This window comes from Herpailurus yagouaroundi, unplaced genomic scaffold (genome assembly GCF_014898765.1).
Source record: "Herpailurus yagouaroundi ecotype Mexico unplaced genomic scaffold, PumYag 100, whole genome shotgun sequence".
NCBI classification, from domain to species: Eukaryota; Metazoa; Chordata; class Mammalia; order Carnivora; family Felidae; genus Herpailurus; species Herpailurus yagouaroundi.
In genome coordinates, this window is record NW_024412391.1 from 10,047,056 (window position 1) to 10,059,511 (window position 12,456).

The 12,456-nt window shown below is 39.8% G+C and overlaps 1 protein-coding gene across 9 annotated transcripts in view; it reads left to right on the top strand.

Moving 5' to 3' along the window:
* The window catches only part of DGKI (diacylglycerol kinase iota), a 441,930-nt gene that overhangs the window by 331,584 nt on the left and 97,890 nt on the right, over positions 1–12,456 (top strand). For 7 of the 9 annotated variants that reach the window (XM_040471856.1, XM_040471863.1, XM_040471861.1 and 4 more), the window contains 3 exons: positions 6,259–6,338; positions 8,562–8,606; positions 9,052–9,120. In XM_040471856.1, the coding sequence (XP_040327790.1) occupies positions 6,259–6,338; positions 8,562–8,606; positions 9,052–9,120 (194 nt within the window). The remainder of the gene's footprint in view (positions 1–6,258; positions 6,339–8,561; positions 8,607–9,051; positions 9,121–12,456) is intronic. The other 2 variants (XM_040471859.1, XM_040471862.1) reach the window with 1 other exon arrangement.

The window sequence follows — 12,456 nt, forward strand, 5'->3', positions numbered from 1 at the left end:
TTTTGGACATAAACTGTATAGATTATGTCAATAAATCTAAAATTGATGCTTAAGGAAATGTCAGGTTTTAAAAAGGGTATTTCTGAATAGCATTAACATAAAATAAATGCATTTTAATATTATCTATGTTTTTGATGATTTCCCATATTATTCATAATGCTTCCCTATTTTATGAATTTTTGACACTGATTTATTCTTTTCAGGACATGACTGTCTTTTTATTTAACCTCAAGACTCTGCAATTCTAATATTTTTATGTATATATTTAGGACTTATAACTCAATCTTTGCAAATCCGTCCGTTTTCTGATAAGCTTTTCTCTAAGGTCTCATACCTTCTTTTAATGATCCCATTGGAGATAGTTTTGTTTGTGTTTTGAATAGGTTAACAGCCCCATTCAGCCGCAATTCTGTTCTAACAGGAATTACACCGTAATAAATAGAGATAGAGATAGACTGGCTGACCAACTTAAACTTCACCATGTAAGGAAAAGATGATGATTTCACTTTTAGATGAAGACTCTCAGGAGAGATGGAAGGAGTCTCTGCATCACTGTGTGTCTTCAGCTTCTCTGAAAGTGAGAGTGCACATGAGCCCATTGTAAGAGGATTTAGGGGACAAGGTAATGATTGAATTCTGAGAAACATTGGTGAGGGTGTTAGGGTGCATTCTAGATATCAAGCAGAAATATGGTTAGAGGGAATGAACTTTGAATTCTTCTGCTCCACCGTAACTTAACTCTTGCTCTCAAAAGCAGGTTAAGGTAGAGTATATCTTGGGTGATACAGTGTTATTGTTGTTGTTTTGTGTGTGTGTGTGTGTGTGTGTGTGTGTGTGTGTGTGTGTGTACGTGTGTATATGTATGTGTACATACATATATATATAAAAGAAACTGGTTCAGACTCGCCTGGGCTCTACCCTTGCATTGAAAACTAACTCCAAGGATGATGAAATTGTTTTTTTAAGTTTATTTATTTTTGAGAGACTGAGACAGAGCATGAGCAGGGGAGGGGCAGAGAGAGAGAGAGAAGGAGACACAGAATCCGAAGCAGGCTCCAGGCTCTGAGCCGTCAGCACAGAGCCCAACGCAGGGCTCGAACCCATGGAGTGCGAGATCATGACCTGAGCCGAAGTCAGACGTGTAACCGACTGAGCCACCCAGGCGCCCCTGAAAATTTCAATGATGATAGCTGTCCACATAGCAGTCTTGTGAGTCACAGTGCTCCAGTATATATTGTTTGGCAGCCCGACGGATTTGTCACCCTGGGCTTGTCTAGCCCCACCTAGGAGGTTTACTTTGGTTCCTCTTCTGTGTTGTGTTCCCCATGTGTTACGTTACATGCATTCCTCAACCTTTTGCAAACTCAGCCTTTTGTTAGAGGAAGTATTGCAATAGCTCCTTGAAAGAGAATGTGTCTTTCATTCATCCTCGCGGTTGTTTGATAGCATGGATCATGTGTAAAAGTCTAGAACGCTGAAGGCATTGTTTCATTGCCTGCCCGACCATGCAGTGGCCTGTATAGTTTAAGACCATCTAATCCCTGATCCTTTATATCAGTTATTCCTCTCTGGAATCTAGTTATTCCTCTCTGGAAAGTCATAGATACTTCTTTGTCCCCAATATTGTTAAATTTTAAAATACAATGTCTTTCTCTTGTTTTGTTATCATCGTGCTGGGCACCTGTCGGGCCACTTTAGTTTGAAGCTAATGTTCTTCAGTCTAAGAAAAATTTTTTATTTGGTTTATTTCTGGTAATTATTCCTTTCTCTTTTCTCTGGGTTTTGAAATTCCTATTATTTGAATGTTCAGCCACTTGGCTGAGTCTTATTTTTCTTAGCATTTTTCTTGTATTTTATGCCTCCTTGTATTTTTGCTCTACTTTTATGGCAATTTCCTCAACTTTGTCTTCTATTATTTCTATTGAACTGTATTTATTCTATCAATTTTTTATTTTCAAGAATTTTTTTGTTTTGTTTTCTGAATGGTGTTCCTTCTCCTTTTTCTTCCTCCTATTACTTATTTTATTTTTAAATAGTTTTTTAAAAATGTTTATTTTTGAGGGAGAGACAAAGCATGAGTGGGGGAGAGGCACAGGGAGAGAGGAAGACACAGAATCCGAAGCAGCTCGAGGCTCCGAGCTGTCAGCACAGAGCCTGACGCGGGGCTCAAACTCACAAAGCGAGATCATGACCTGAGTGGAAGTCGGACGCTTAACCGACTGAGCCTCTCAGGCGCCCCCCTCCTATTCTTTATCTTCTTTTAATACGATCTGTTTATATTTCATAGATGGAATATTTTATTTTAACTCTTTGAGGATTCCCCAAGAAGAGGCTTCAGATCTCTTTCCAAAAAGGCAGGGTTCTGGCTACTAGCTTTGGAGAGCCTAGTGAGGGAAGAAATCTGGGGATCTGTATTCTGCAGATAGTAAGTCCCCATTGTCTATAAAGTAATTGTACCTGCTAAGAGTGGCTGGTGGAATCTAGTGATCTATTTTAGCCGCCCCTCGACCCTCAGTTCTTGAGACATGTGATGCTGACAGTTTGCAAGATTCCTAGGGGTTTTACTGTAAAAATCATGTTGGTTCTCATCATTCCCATCCATGGTTTAGGACTGGACTCTATAGGGGCTGTGGGTCATTTACCAGTTTTCCATCTGCTTTATCTGTTACTGTCTTCTCACTGTGTCTCCTCTTTTTTTCTTGGTTTATGTCTTTAAAAAACCCATTTACTGTAATTTAGTAGCATTTCGGACAAGAGAAAAGGAAGTATTAAATCTGTCGTCAGAATTGAAAAACCAGCTTGGTTTTTATTGCTTAACACCTATAAATTCCATTTGATCCCTGCAATACAAGTTCCATCAGGTAGGCTGAGTATTGGTTGTTGCTTATTGGAGTCGACTAAAATCTTTAAGGCCAAAATAAGATGAATCATCAGGATTGGGGATAATGACTCTAATGCTCAAGTGACAACCACTTTCCTTGCTCTCAATTAATATGAAGGAAACTTCCCTGAAGTGGTAGGTAGTTGTCAATATTGTAAAATGAAGGTGATAATTTTCTCTAAATTTCTTCCGCCATCATGTCCAGCCCCAGATGGAACTGTCAGATTACAATATTTTTATGCTACAGTTATTTTTCCCATTACGGAAAGAGTCGAAGTTAGTTTTAAGAAAACAGGAATATATCTTATGCAACTACCGGCTAATCCTGATAAACTGAAAGATATATGATTATATGTATTTATTTTCTAGCTAAAGTTGTCCTAAAGATAGTAAAGGGAGTATAGGAGAAAGAACATTGATGTTTTGGTTATTCATTTTTAAATACAGCATTGCATTTAATTTCATAAAATCCTAGAAGAAACCCATCCTAAATACCATAGTCTTCACTTTAAGGATTGGAGGAATTGAGTAACTTGCAGGACCAAAGAGCTAATGTGAGTAATTCCGTAAGATTAAAGCAGTGCTGAGATTTGAATTCAAGAGGGAATGACTATACCCCCTTCCTACTGCACACTGCTCCTTTCATAGGATAAATTTGACAGCAAATTGTCAGTAATCATGGTATGAAATTGTGGCAGAGAATGCCCTTTTTTTTTTAAGCCCAATTAATAGCTAACATCAATCAAAAGCACTCTTTCTCTTACTTGACTTCTAGAGGAATAATGCAAAGTAGCTGATTTTATACTTATAGTAGAAACAAATGACAGATCTTTGAAAACTTTTTCCCAGCTCTGCCTTCTTCATTCTAGGTCTGGAATATCTACTGTCTAGTTGTAGTTTGAAATATCTGCTCGAAGTGCACTGAATTTGTGACCGGTTTAACTCCAAGCATTGATAATAGAAGGAAATCAGAGATGTTAACAGGATTCCTGCATTTCTATAAAACGTGTCTCTTAATTCAAGTAAATAGATGATATTGATCAAATTTTATTTCTCTACGTTGGCACGTTTGAAATTAAGAGAAAACATCGAGCCTGGGTGGCTCAGTCAGTTGGGCAGCCGACTTTGGCTCCGGTCATGATCTCACAGTCCATGAGTGGGTGAGTTCAAGCCCTGTGTTGGGCTCTGTGCTGACAGCTCAGAGCCTGGAGCCCGCTTTGAGTTCTGTGTCTGCCTCTCTCTCTGCACCTCCCCCACTCTCACTCTGTCTCTCTCCTCTCAAAAATGGATCAACATTAAAAAAAATTAAAAACAGAGAGTAAACATCACTGAACAAGATTCTAACATGGGCTATAATATCATGTTAGTTACAGCTATAATTTATTTCCACAACATTTGACTGACTTCTAGGCAAAAATTCTAGATTTTCTTCCTCACTCCTCAAGTGATAGAAATCTTTATTTTCTCCTTACTTCGGTAGGTAACCTATGTAGGCTAGCTGAGGATGATTACTTTAATCAGTACTTTTAGGAATCTCCTCACTGAATTTCCCTTCCATTTCATTTAAAGATGCATGATTACCATACTAATGACTTTTCTGATGTTTCTGTTTATATTCAAAGAAAAGAGACAAGGTATTTCTCCAGATTATTATTTCCTCCAAACATGGGACACTTTACAGGGCTCCTCACGCTTTTGCCTACTGACTGTCTTGCTTAGCTTCTGAAAGAACAGGTAAAGGCAAGCCCCGGGTCCAGTACATGCTCCCTCTCCTGCTCCAAACCTTTGTTTCCTTGCCTCCCCTGGAAAGCTGACTTAGCCCTGAAAGACATACTTTCTCTTTCACGCTTGAACACGCTCTAAGCCCTTCTCCCTCTTTTCATAAACTTTTTCTGAATGTCTACCGTGGCTCTACCAGACATTATGGTTGTGAAGGCAAATGAGCATTCCTGATGAGAGAGTTCATACTGAGTCATATGCCTACATAATTCTACAAGATGATGGACGCTTTCAAGACTTACGTATGCAGGACGTGGTTTCCACTAGAGAGGTTCATACCACACCCTGTTCCTCCAGGTTGCCAGTCTAGGAGGTAATACCTAGAAACAAGTGATTTCTTTATCTCTCGACTACCCTCGCTTCTCTAACTAAAAGAGCCAGCGGGGCTTCATATCTTATGGAAAGCCTAAAACTACTCTTAGGCAAGAATTAGTCCCTCTGTCCTGTAGTTTTCAAATGACTAAGCTCATACTTTTATATACCCTATTACAGTTATTATTTTTTGTGTATCTGCATGTCTTCTCTACTACTTTGTGAGTTCCTCAAGATTTTTCCATACATTTTAAATGTATTTTATTTCTCTATTGTTAATTTTTAATGCCCTCCTGTTTTGCGCTTTCAGACCTTTATTGATGATGAGGCTTTAAAAAGTCAGTGAGTGAAAGATTTTAGAAAATCTTCAGTGAACACCACTGGCATATCATGTGCTTGCCAGTCTCTAGTTGGTTAATTCAAAATTTTGAAGGGTGTTTTTTTGTTATGTTATAGATTTAATAGTGTCACCATACTTTTAAAATTAGAAATAGGCAATACATTTTTTTAAGTTTGGGGAAGGAGGCTGTTTTTCAGTACTGCAGGAATCTTACGGTTATATCTGAGGGGGGAAGTTCTATCCATCAAAGTCCTTGTATAACATTTACCACCTCCTAAATATATAGGGTGTTGAAGGCACATAAGAGCTTTTCCTGTTTCCTGAAGCCCTGTTGTTATCATGTTTACACTGGCCGTCTTTAAGATCAGTTGGATTTTTAAGCTGTAAACCTTCTAGGAGCTTTTTTTGTTTTTGTTTTTTAAACATTTTATGCCTATTTAGTTCTGGTGGTGGCCAGCAGGTGGCAGCACCTCCGGGAGGGAGTCTCTTGAATAGGGAACCATTGCAAACTGACAGAAGGACTAAGCCCCATGCATTCAGGAGGGAAAGGGGGTAAGTGTCCAGAATCATGATTTTTAAATTACTCTCTGGTGGTACATTGACTATTGAAAATGCAGGCATTGATGATTAGCTGGCTGTGAACCCCCTCCTGGTCCTGCCAATCCACCGTTTCCATGACATTACCCTCCATACCTGGGCCACCAAGACAAAAGGAAGGCTGGCCGGGTGGCCAGGGACAGCACAGATCGTGCAAGGAAGGGAAAGACAACTGCAGAAATAAAGAGACTGGGTCACAAGGAAGGTTTAAGGAGAATTTTGGATAATGAAATGTCCAAAACACTACTTACATTTCTGAGATACTTTTTTTAACCATAAGAAACACATTTTGCCAATCTAGAAAAATCAAATATGTTATTTTAGACTTTTCTCTTTCCTTCACCCTTAGCTATCCCTCTGGGTATTCTAGTTGTGCGTGGAGACTGTGACTTGGAGACTTGCCGTATGTACATAGATCGCCTACAGGAGGTGAGTTTCTTTAGCCAATTGTTTACTCTCAGTTTTCCATTTCTGTAAGCAATTACCAGCCGTATATATTTGCTTCTGAAATGATGCATCTGAGAAGGAAATGGAAACGTGGTGTCCTGGTCTTTTAAGCATCAACCAGATCGTCTCTCTCCCCAGCCCCCACTATTTTCCCTCCTCCCGTGGTTGAAATGGAAAAGAAGGTTGCTCTAGTGTGATCCATAACTATAGCTTGGAACTTCTTGTCTTCTTGCCACACTGCGTGTCTGTATTTTTTGAGCTATATTGAATTTCAAAGGGCCCTGATGAATAATGAAGGAAAACAGAGAGTTAGGTGGTTTAATGTTTTGTATCTAGCACAGACTTCTGTCAGAGATGGCTACATTTTTTAAAAATATAACTTCTACAGGAAAGAAAAACCTTCTATACCTCAGAGAAATTTGTGTCAGAACACAGAGGAATTCTCGATTCTTTCCCTCAATCTGGCTTACCATAGAGGAAGGCAATGGAGGAGACCTCATAAATCACATTCTCATGAATTTGAATTGCACCAGCAAAGCCAGGGACCCAAAGCCATCCCTGCAGTGGCCACTGATTGTTCTTGCAATACTTTGACGGGGAGTATTCCCTGTCTTTATTCTACAAATGGCGAAAGCATAAACAATCACTTCTTTCATTGTTTTTTTTTTTTTTTTGATGAAAGATGCACATTAAAACATTTATTTTCTGGATGTGGTCTAGACATTGCTATTTTTAAAGCTACTGGGTAATTATGATAGATACCACAAGATGAACAACTCCCTTCTAGACGACACATTCTACATAAGTAAATATCACAAATAAAGAAGATACATAGAACTTAAAATCCCTTCAAATTGTAGCCACTTAGCTTTGAACATTAGATTCTATTTCTCCTGATAGAAATAAATACAGGCAGAAGGCATAAAGTACGGTGAAAAATTATGACTTTTTTTCTTCACCATTTTTAAGGATAGAAATGGAATTGTGAACACAATATATTTTGATGTAGATACCAGATTTTGAATACTGATATGGGTGAGAGAAGAAAAGTCAACAAATTTTACCCTTGTGGTTTCATTCGGCTGTTTTTACCAAGGATAACTTTAACATGTTAAAATTTGTGGACTTTGTAGTGTGTGACTCAGGCCCCAATAAATATTCCTGGAACACAAAATGTCTCATTTTTCAAAATAATGGTTTTATGTTATTGTGCAACCTCACTCAAAAAACCTGCAATAAAAAAGCAAATCATAAATGATACCAAACCTTTTTTTTTTTTAACTCATAGGTAATTTGAGATTTCACAGTAACAAACTACACGACTGATGTATTGACTTTGTTGAAAACTAACTTATTAGCATGCTTATAATACTAATATTCAACTAAAAGTAGGATTTAAAAAAAATGATGAATGAACTCAAAGAGAAATTTTAAAACTAAGTTGGGCACAGAGAGTAAGTTGGTAAAGCCCCGTGGGAAGCAGGTATGGGGACAAAGGAACCCAGGATTGCCGACATCTGTAAATAGAATCACTACACTCATTAACAAGGAAACCTTCAGGACATGACCACGGTGACAACTTAGTTATAAAACTTTATAAAGGGATTCAGACTCTCAGAATCTGCCAGCAAAACCTCATTAGTTTCAACCCTATTAATTTGCACTTCGTGATAATGCAGAGGTGGCCAACGATTTTCTCTTCACCGACTATGAAAACCCATGTTTGCCTAGTACTTCTCGGTCTAAACACAATTACTGTGACAGTTTGTATTAGGTCTAAGATGAATAAATTCTTCCTAAGTACTTAGAGGGATTTTAGAGACTTTCTTCATAAGCCAAAAGTTCAGGTGCAAATTAAATATGACCTCTTTTTTATTAAAATGGGCTGTTTTTTACTTTTGGTCTTCTCGATCCTTGGCATTCTATCACTAAACATCTCAACCATTCTATCACATCTAAACCATTTAAAATTTACAGATTTCAGTAGCTAAATGGCCTTTCTTCTCTCAGTCCAGCTTGGTATGCTTTTGTTATTTGGGGCATTATCTTCTTTGTTTAACCTTGATGAATTTGGAAGAGTTAGATACTTTCTAGCTGAGTTTAATAATATTAAATTGGGCGTTCAGTTGATAGAGTGGTAGAGGCAACTTGTTAAAACTCATTTTAAGGTATGGATTTTTTTTTTTTTTCCCATTTTCCCATTAGGACCTGCAGTCAGTTTCGTCTGGCTCCCAGAGAGTTCATTACCAGGTAACACATAATTGAACCCCCTTCTTTTTTTTTTACCCCCTTATCCCCCAAAAAAGAAGGTCCATCTTTCAATCAGTGCTTCATTTGGATTAGAGGCCACGTCTTCCCTAGGGATAGAGTTTACTCTAAGAATCAAGTGAAGAGGACATTCTGATTCTTTTACATTCTCCTGGTTTTGGACAATCCTAGTATAGCACAAATTTGGATTGTGAACTTTCTCCCAGATCATTTAGAAAAGATTATAAAATGAAGTGCTTTTAATGACAAATATCAGAAACTCAGTTCACACTAGTTTGACGGGGAAAGTGTCTATTAGTTCACATCAGCAAAAAAGTTCAGATCAAGGGTGGATTTAACGTACGGTTTGGCCATGCTTCATGCTCCATTTTTCTGCTGGTCTTTCTGCTCTGTTCTCTTCTTTCCGTCAATTTCACCTCTGAACTAGATGTTTCCGTGTCCAAGATGGCTGCCATTAGCAACCAGGGCTGCATGTGTCTTCTTCACATCCAGGAAAGTGAGTTCTCTGTTTCCCACAACCGTCAAGCAGATGTTCTAAAATGCAGTCTGACTGGTGCATCCTGGTCTTTTGGACCTAAGGATCTAAGAAACCCAGCCTGCCTGTCTCTCGTGAGCCACATCAAGTCCACAGGAGAACACTCAGATATCCTTTGCCCCAACAGTCTCTGGGAGGGCTGTTACCTCCCCACTTCCCTGCCCCTACTCTGCTGTACAGGCCTCTCCAGCCATCCTCTTAGAAATTAGATTTCTCAGGCACGGTTCAGATCCCAGTGCGCAGTATTCCCCAGACTACGGGGGGCAAACTCAAAGCTCTGAGCAGTCCCGGTAAAGTCCTTTTCTCTGAGAGGTCAGTCCCCTTCCCTGCGGGAGGGTGTGTGGGAGTCAGAGCATGCCAAGACTCCCTCCAAATACCCTGTCCTAGACCTTTTTATAACTCCATGGGGTGGGGACAGGTGTTTACAGATGTCTAAATCTGTGAATCCTGGTTTAGCACCTCACATTTGTTTTTGGTTTCTTTTATGCTGCACCTGAAATTTGCACCTGAATATCTTTTTGTGTAAACAACAATGTTTAAAAACTATACCTTGTAACATGTTGGTAGCTTCTCCTCCTGCCAGTGGATAATGCCCTGGGTCCAGGCAGCCTGATTATCCTGATGTTTAATGACAGAAATAGTCTTGGTGTTCTTGTTTGTTTGTGGGTTTAAGTTTCAAACAAAGTACCTCACTATTCAAGAGTCCTTTCTTCCATCTGGCTGCAATAAAAGGGATAGGACTTCACTTAGGGTGTGTTTACATCGAGGAAAAAAAAAAACAACAAAAAACTCTAGTTCCGAGACTGCTTTTTATCAACCTCGAAAGGGCAAATTTCCACTTTATTTTTTTAGATAGAGCACAACATTCCTCCCGGTAGCTACTTGCATATTTACCTAAAGCCACTATTTCAGTTTCATTTTATTTTTAAAAGTTCAGTACTTTTAGAGGCGAGGGCTGATCTCTGCTCTTACCCGTAAGATTTTGCGAGTCTGTTTGTCTGTGTTTTTAAAGAGTTTGTACTCTTTTCTCATGGATGTTTTGCATCTTTGCATTTTTATTTAGACATTTCAGATATTTATTCTAACTAGTTTTATGAAACCAATACTATTTATTATTCTGGCTTATTCGATATAGTTATTTTGCTGTGAGAGTTGTGACAGGTAGATATTTTGTACTGTGTTTTCTCTACACCACGTTTGTGTGTGTTTGCGCAGGGATCAGGAGGTGGTTGTTTCATTTATTATTTGGTAACAAAAACATGCAGAAGAATTAGTGGTGTTTATTGACTATATCAAAAGTTTGCTGTGTTTTTGTTTGCTTGCAGTCAAGTCAAACTTGGGTGTCAAAACTGTTGTATTATCAATGTCACTTCAGAAGATTTTATGCACTGACCATACAGGCTAGCCAATGCAGTGGCCAAACTTCAGTGTCTGGAGTGTTACGTGCCCCCACCCCTCCTTGCGGAATTATAAAAATCAGGGGCCTTTGGGTATTAAGGGAGGAGTGGAAAAAAGATCTAGGGTCTAAGCCCAAGATCTGCTCACTGAACAGGCAGCTTAAGTGAGAGAGACTGTTTGAATTAACATGGCCAGAGAGTAGGGAGAGGGTGGTGAGGAAATTTCCTGAGTGGAACAAAGGAGAGCTGGTTAAGGGAAGGAGTTGGGGGAAGATGAATGTACATGTTTGCTTGGGATCTTGGGCAGTCAGGAGGAGGAGGAGTGAGTGAGAGGGGTGGTGAATAGAGAGTTCTGTTTTAGCCACACCGATTTTGTCATGCCTATTAGATCCAAGAGGTTTGGGTGTGTAGGAAATTAGATGTACACATTTTAAAGCTCGAAAAATTCAGGCCTGGAGATAGAAATTTGCACATCGTTAGGAAATGGATGGTATTTAAATGATGAAGCTGGAGGACATCACCCAGGGAGAGTTTAGATAAAGAGGAGGGCTTGAAGTCATAACACCATGTACTAATGGGTCGAAGGTGGTATCATGAAAGCCAGGAGTGAAATGTGTCTTAGAGAAGGAGGAAACGGTGAATTGTGTCATTGCTCCTGAGAGGCTAAGATGAAGGAGACTGGATTCTAAAATACTCTGAGGATGTGTAGAAAAACCACAGGATAGAGGTGCTGTTAGCTTTTTTTTTTTTTTTTTTCAACGTTTTTTATTTATTTTTGGGACAGAGAGAGACAGAGCATGAACGGGGGAGGCGCAGAGAGAGAGGGAGACACAGAATCGGAAACAGGCTCCAGGCTCCGAGCCATCAGCCCAGAGCCTGACACGGGGCTCGAACTCCCGGACCGCGAGATCGTGACCTGGCTGAAGTCGGACGCTTAACCGACTGCGCCACCCAGGCGCCCCAGCTTTTTTTTTTTTAATGTTTATTTATTTTGCGGGAGAGAGAGGGTGCAAGTGGGGGAAGGGCAGAGAGCGAGACTCCCAAGCAGGATCCATGCTATCAGCTCAGAGCCTTTTGTAGGGCTCAATCCCGTGACCATGAGATCACAACCAGAGCCAAAATCGAGGCACGCTATGATGCTTAACCAACTGAGCCACCCAGGCACCCTGAGGTGCTATTAGTGTTAAGAAGAAAGTGACCAAACCAACTGGCAGGAAATGATTAAACTGGCAGGTAGTATTTTTTAAGATTTTTTTTTTAAGTTTATTTTGAAAGAGACAGGGACAGTGTGAGCAGGAGAGGGGCAGAGAGTGGAGGGAGACACAGAATCCCAAGCAGGCTCCGTGCTGCTGCCAGCCCAGAGCCCAACGCAGGGCTTGAACTCATGAAACCGTGAGATCATGACCTGAGCCGAAACCAAGGGTTGGATGCCTAACCAACTAAGCTACCCGGGCGCCCCTAAATCTTTGTTTCCTAATGCAGAAACTGATCATGTCAGACTCTGTAGTCTGTCTTGGTGTAGGGGTGTGGGGGGTGAGGTAAGAGAGAGAGACCTGTCAGAATGTCTTAAATGCTTTGAAATGGACTTTTTGGTGGATGAGATGGCACTAAATAAACTTGGAGAATTAACTGTGACAGAATGAATAAATACAAGTAAGTTAAATAAAAAAAACAACTTCAGAAATTCCTATCAGCTCACTAATGGGCAGTTGGCATTTTAGCTGTTTTCTAAGGCTAGGAAAAACTCCAGAGAAAGCACAGCATTTAGAAAGGTGTATGAGTGCCCAAGTCACCTTATTAGCGAGGCATATGGCAGTTCCTAGCCACTTAAGCATGTCATTGCTTTGGTTTCTTCTTTTACTAAATTCAGAGCGAATTGCCAACAAAGCACGAAGGCTCA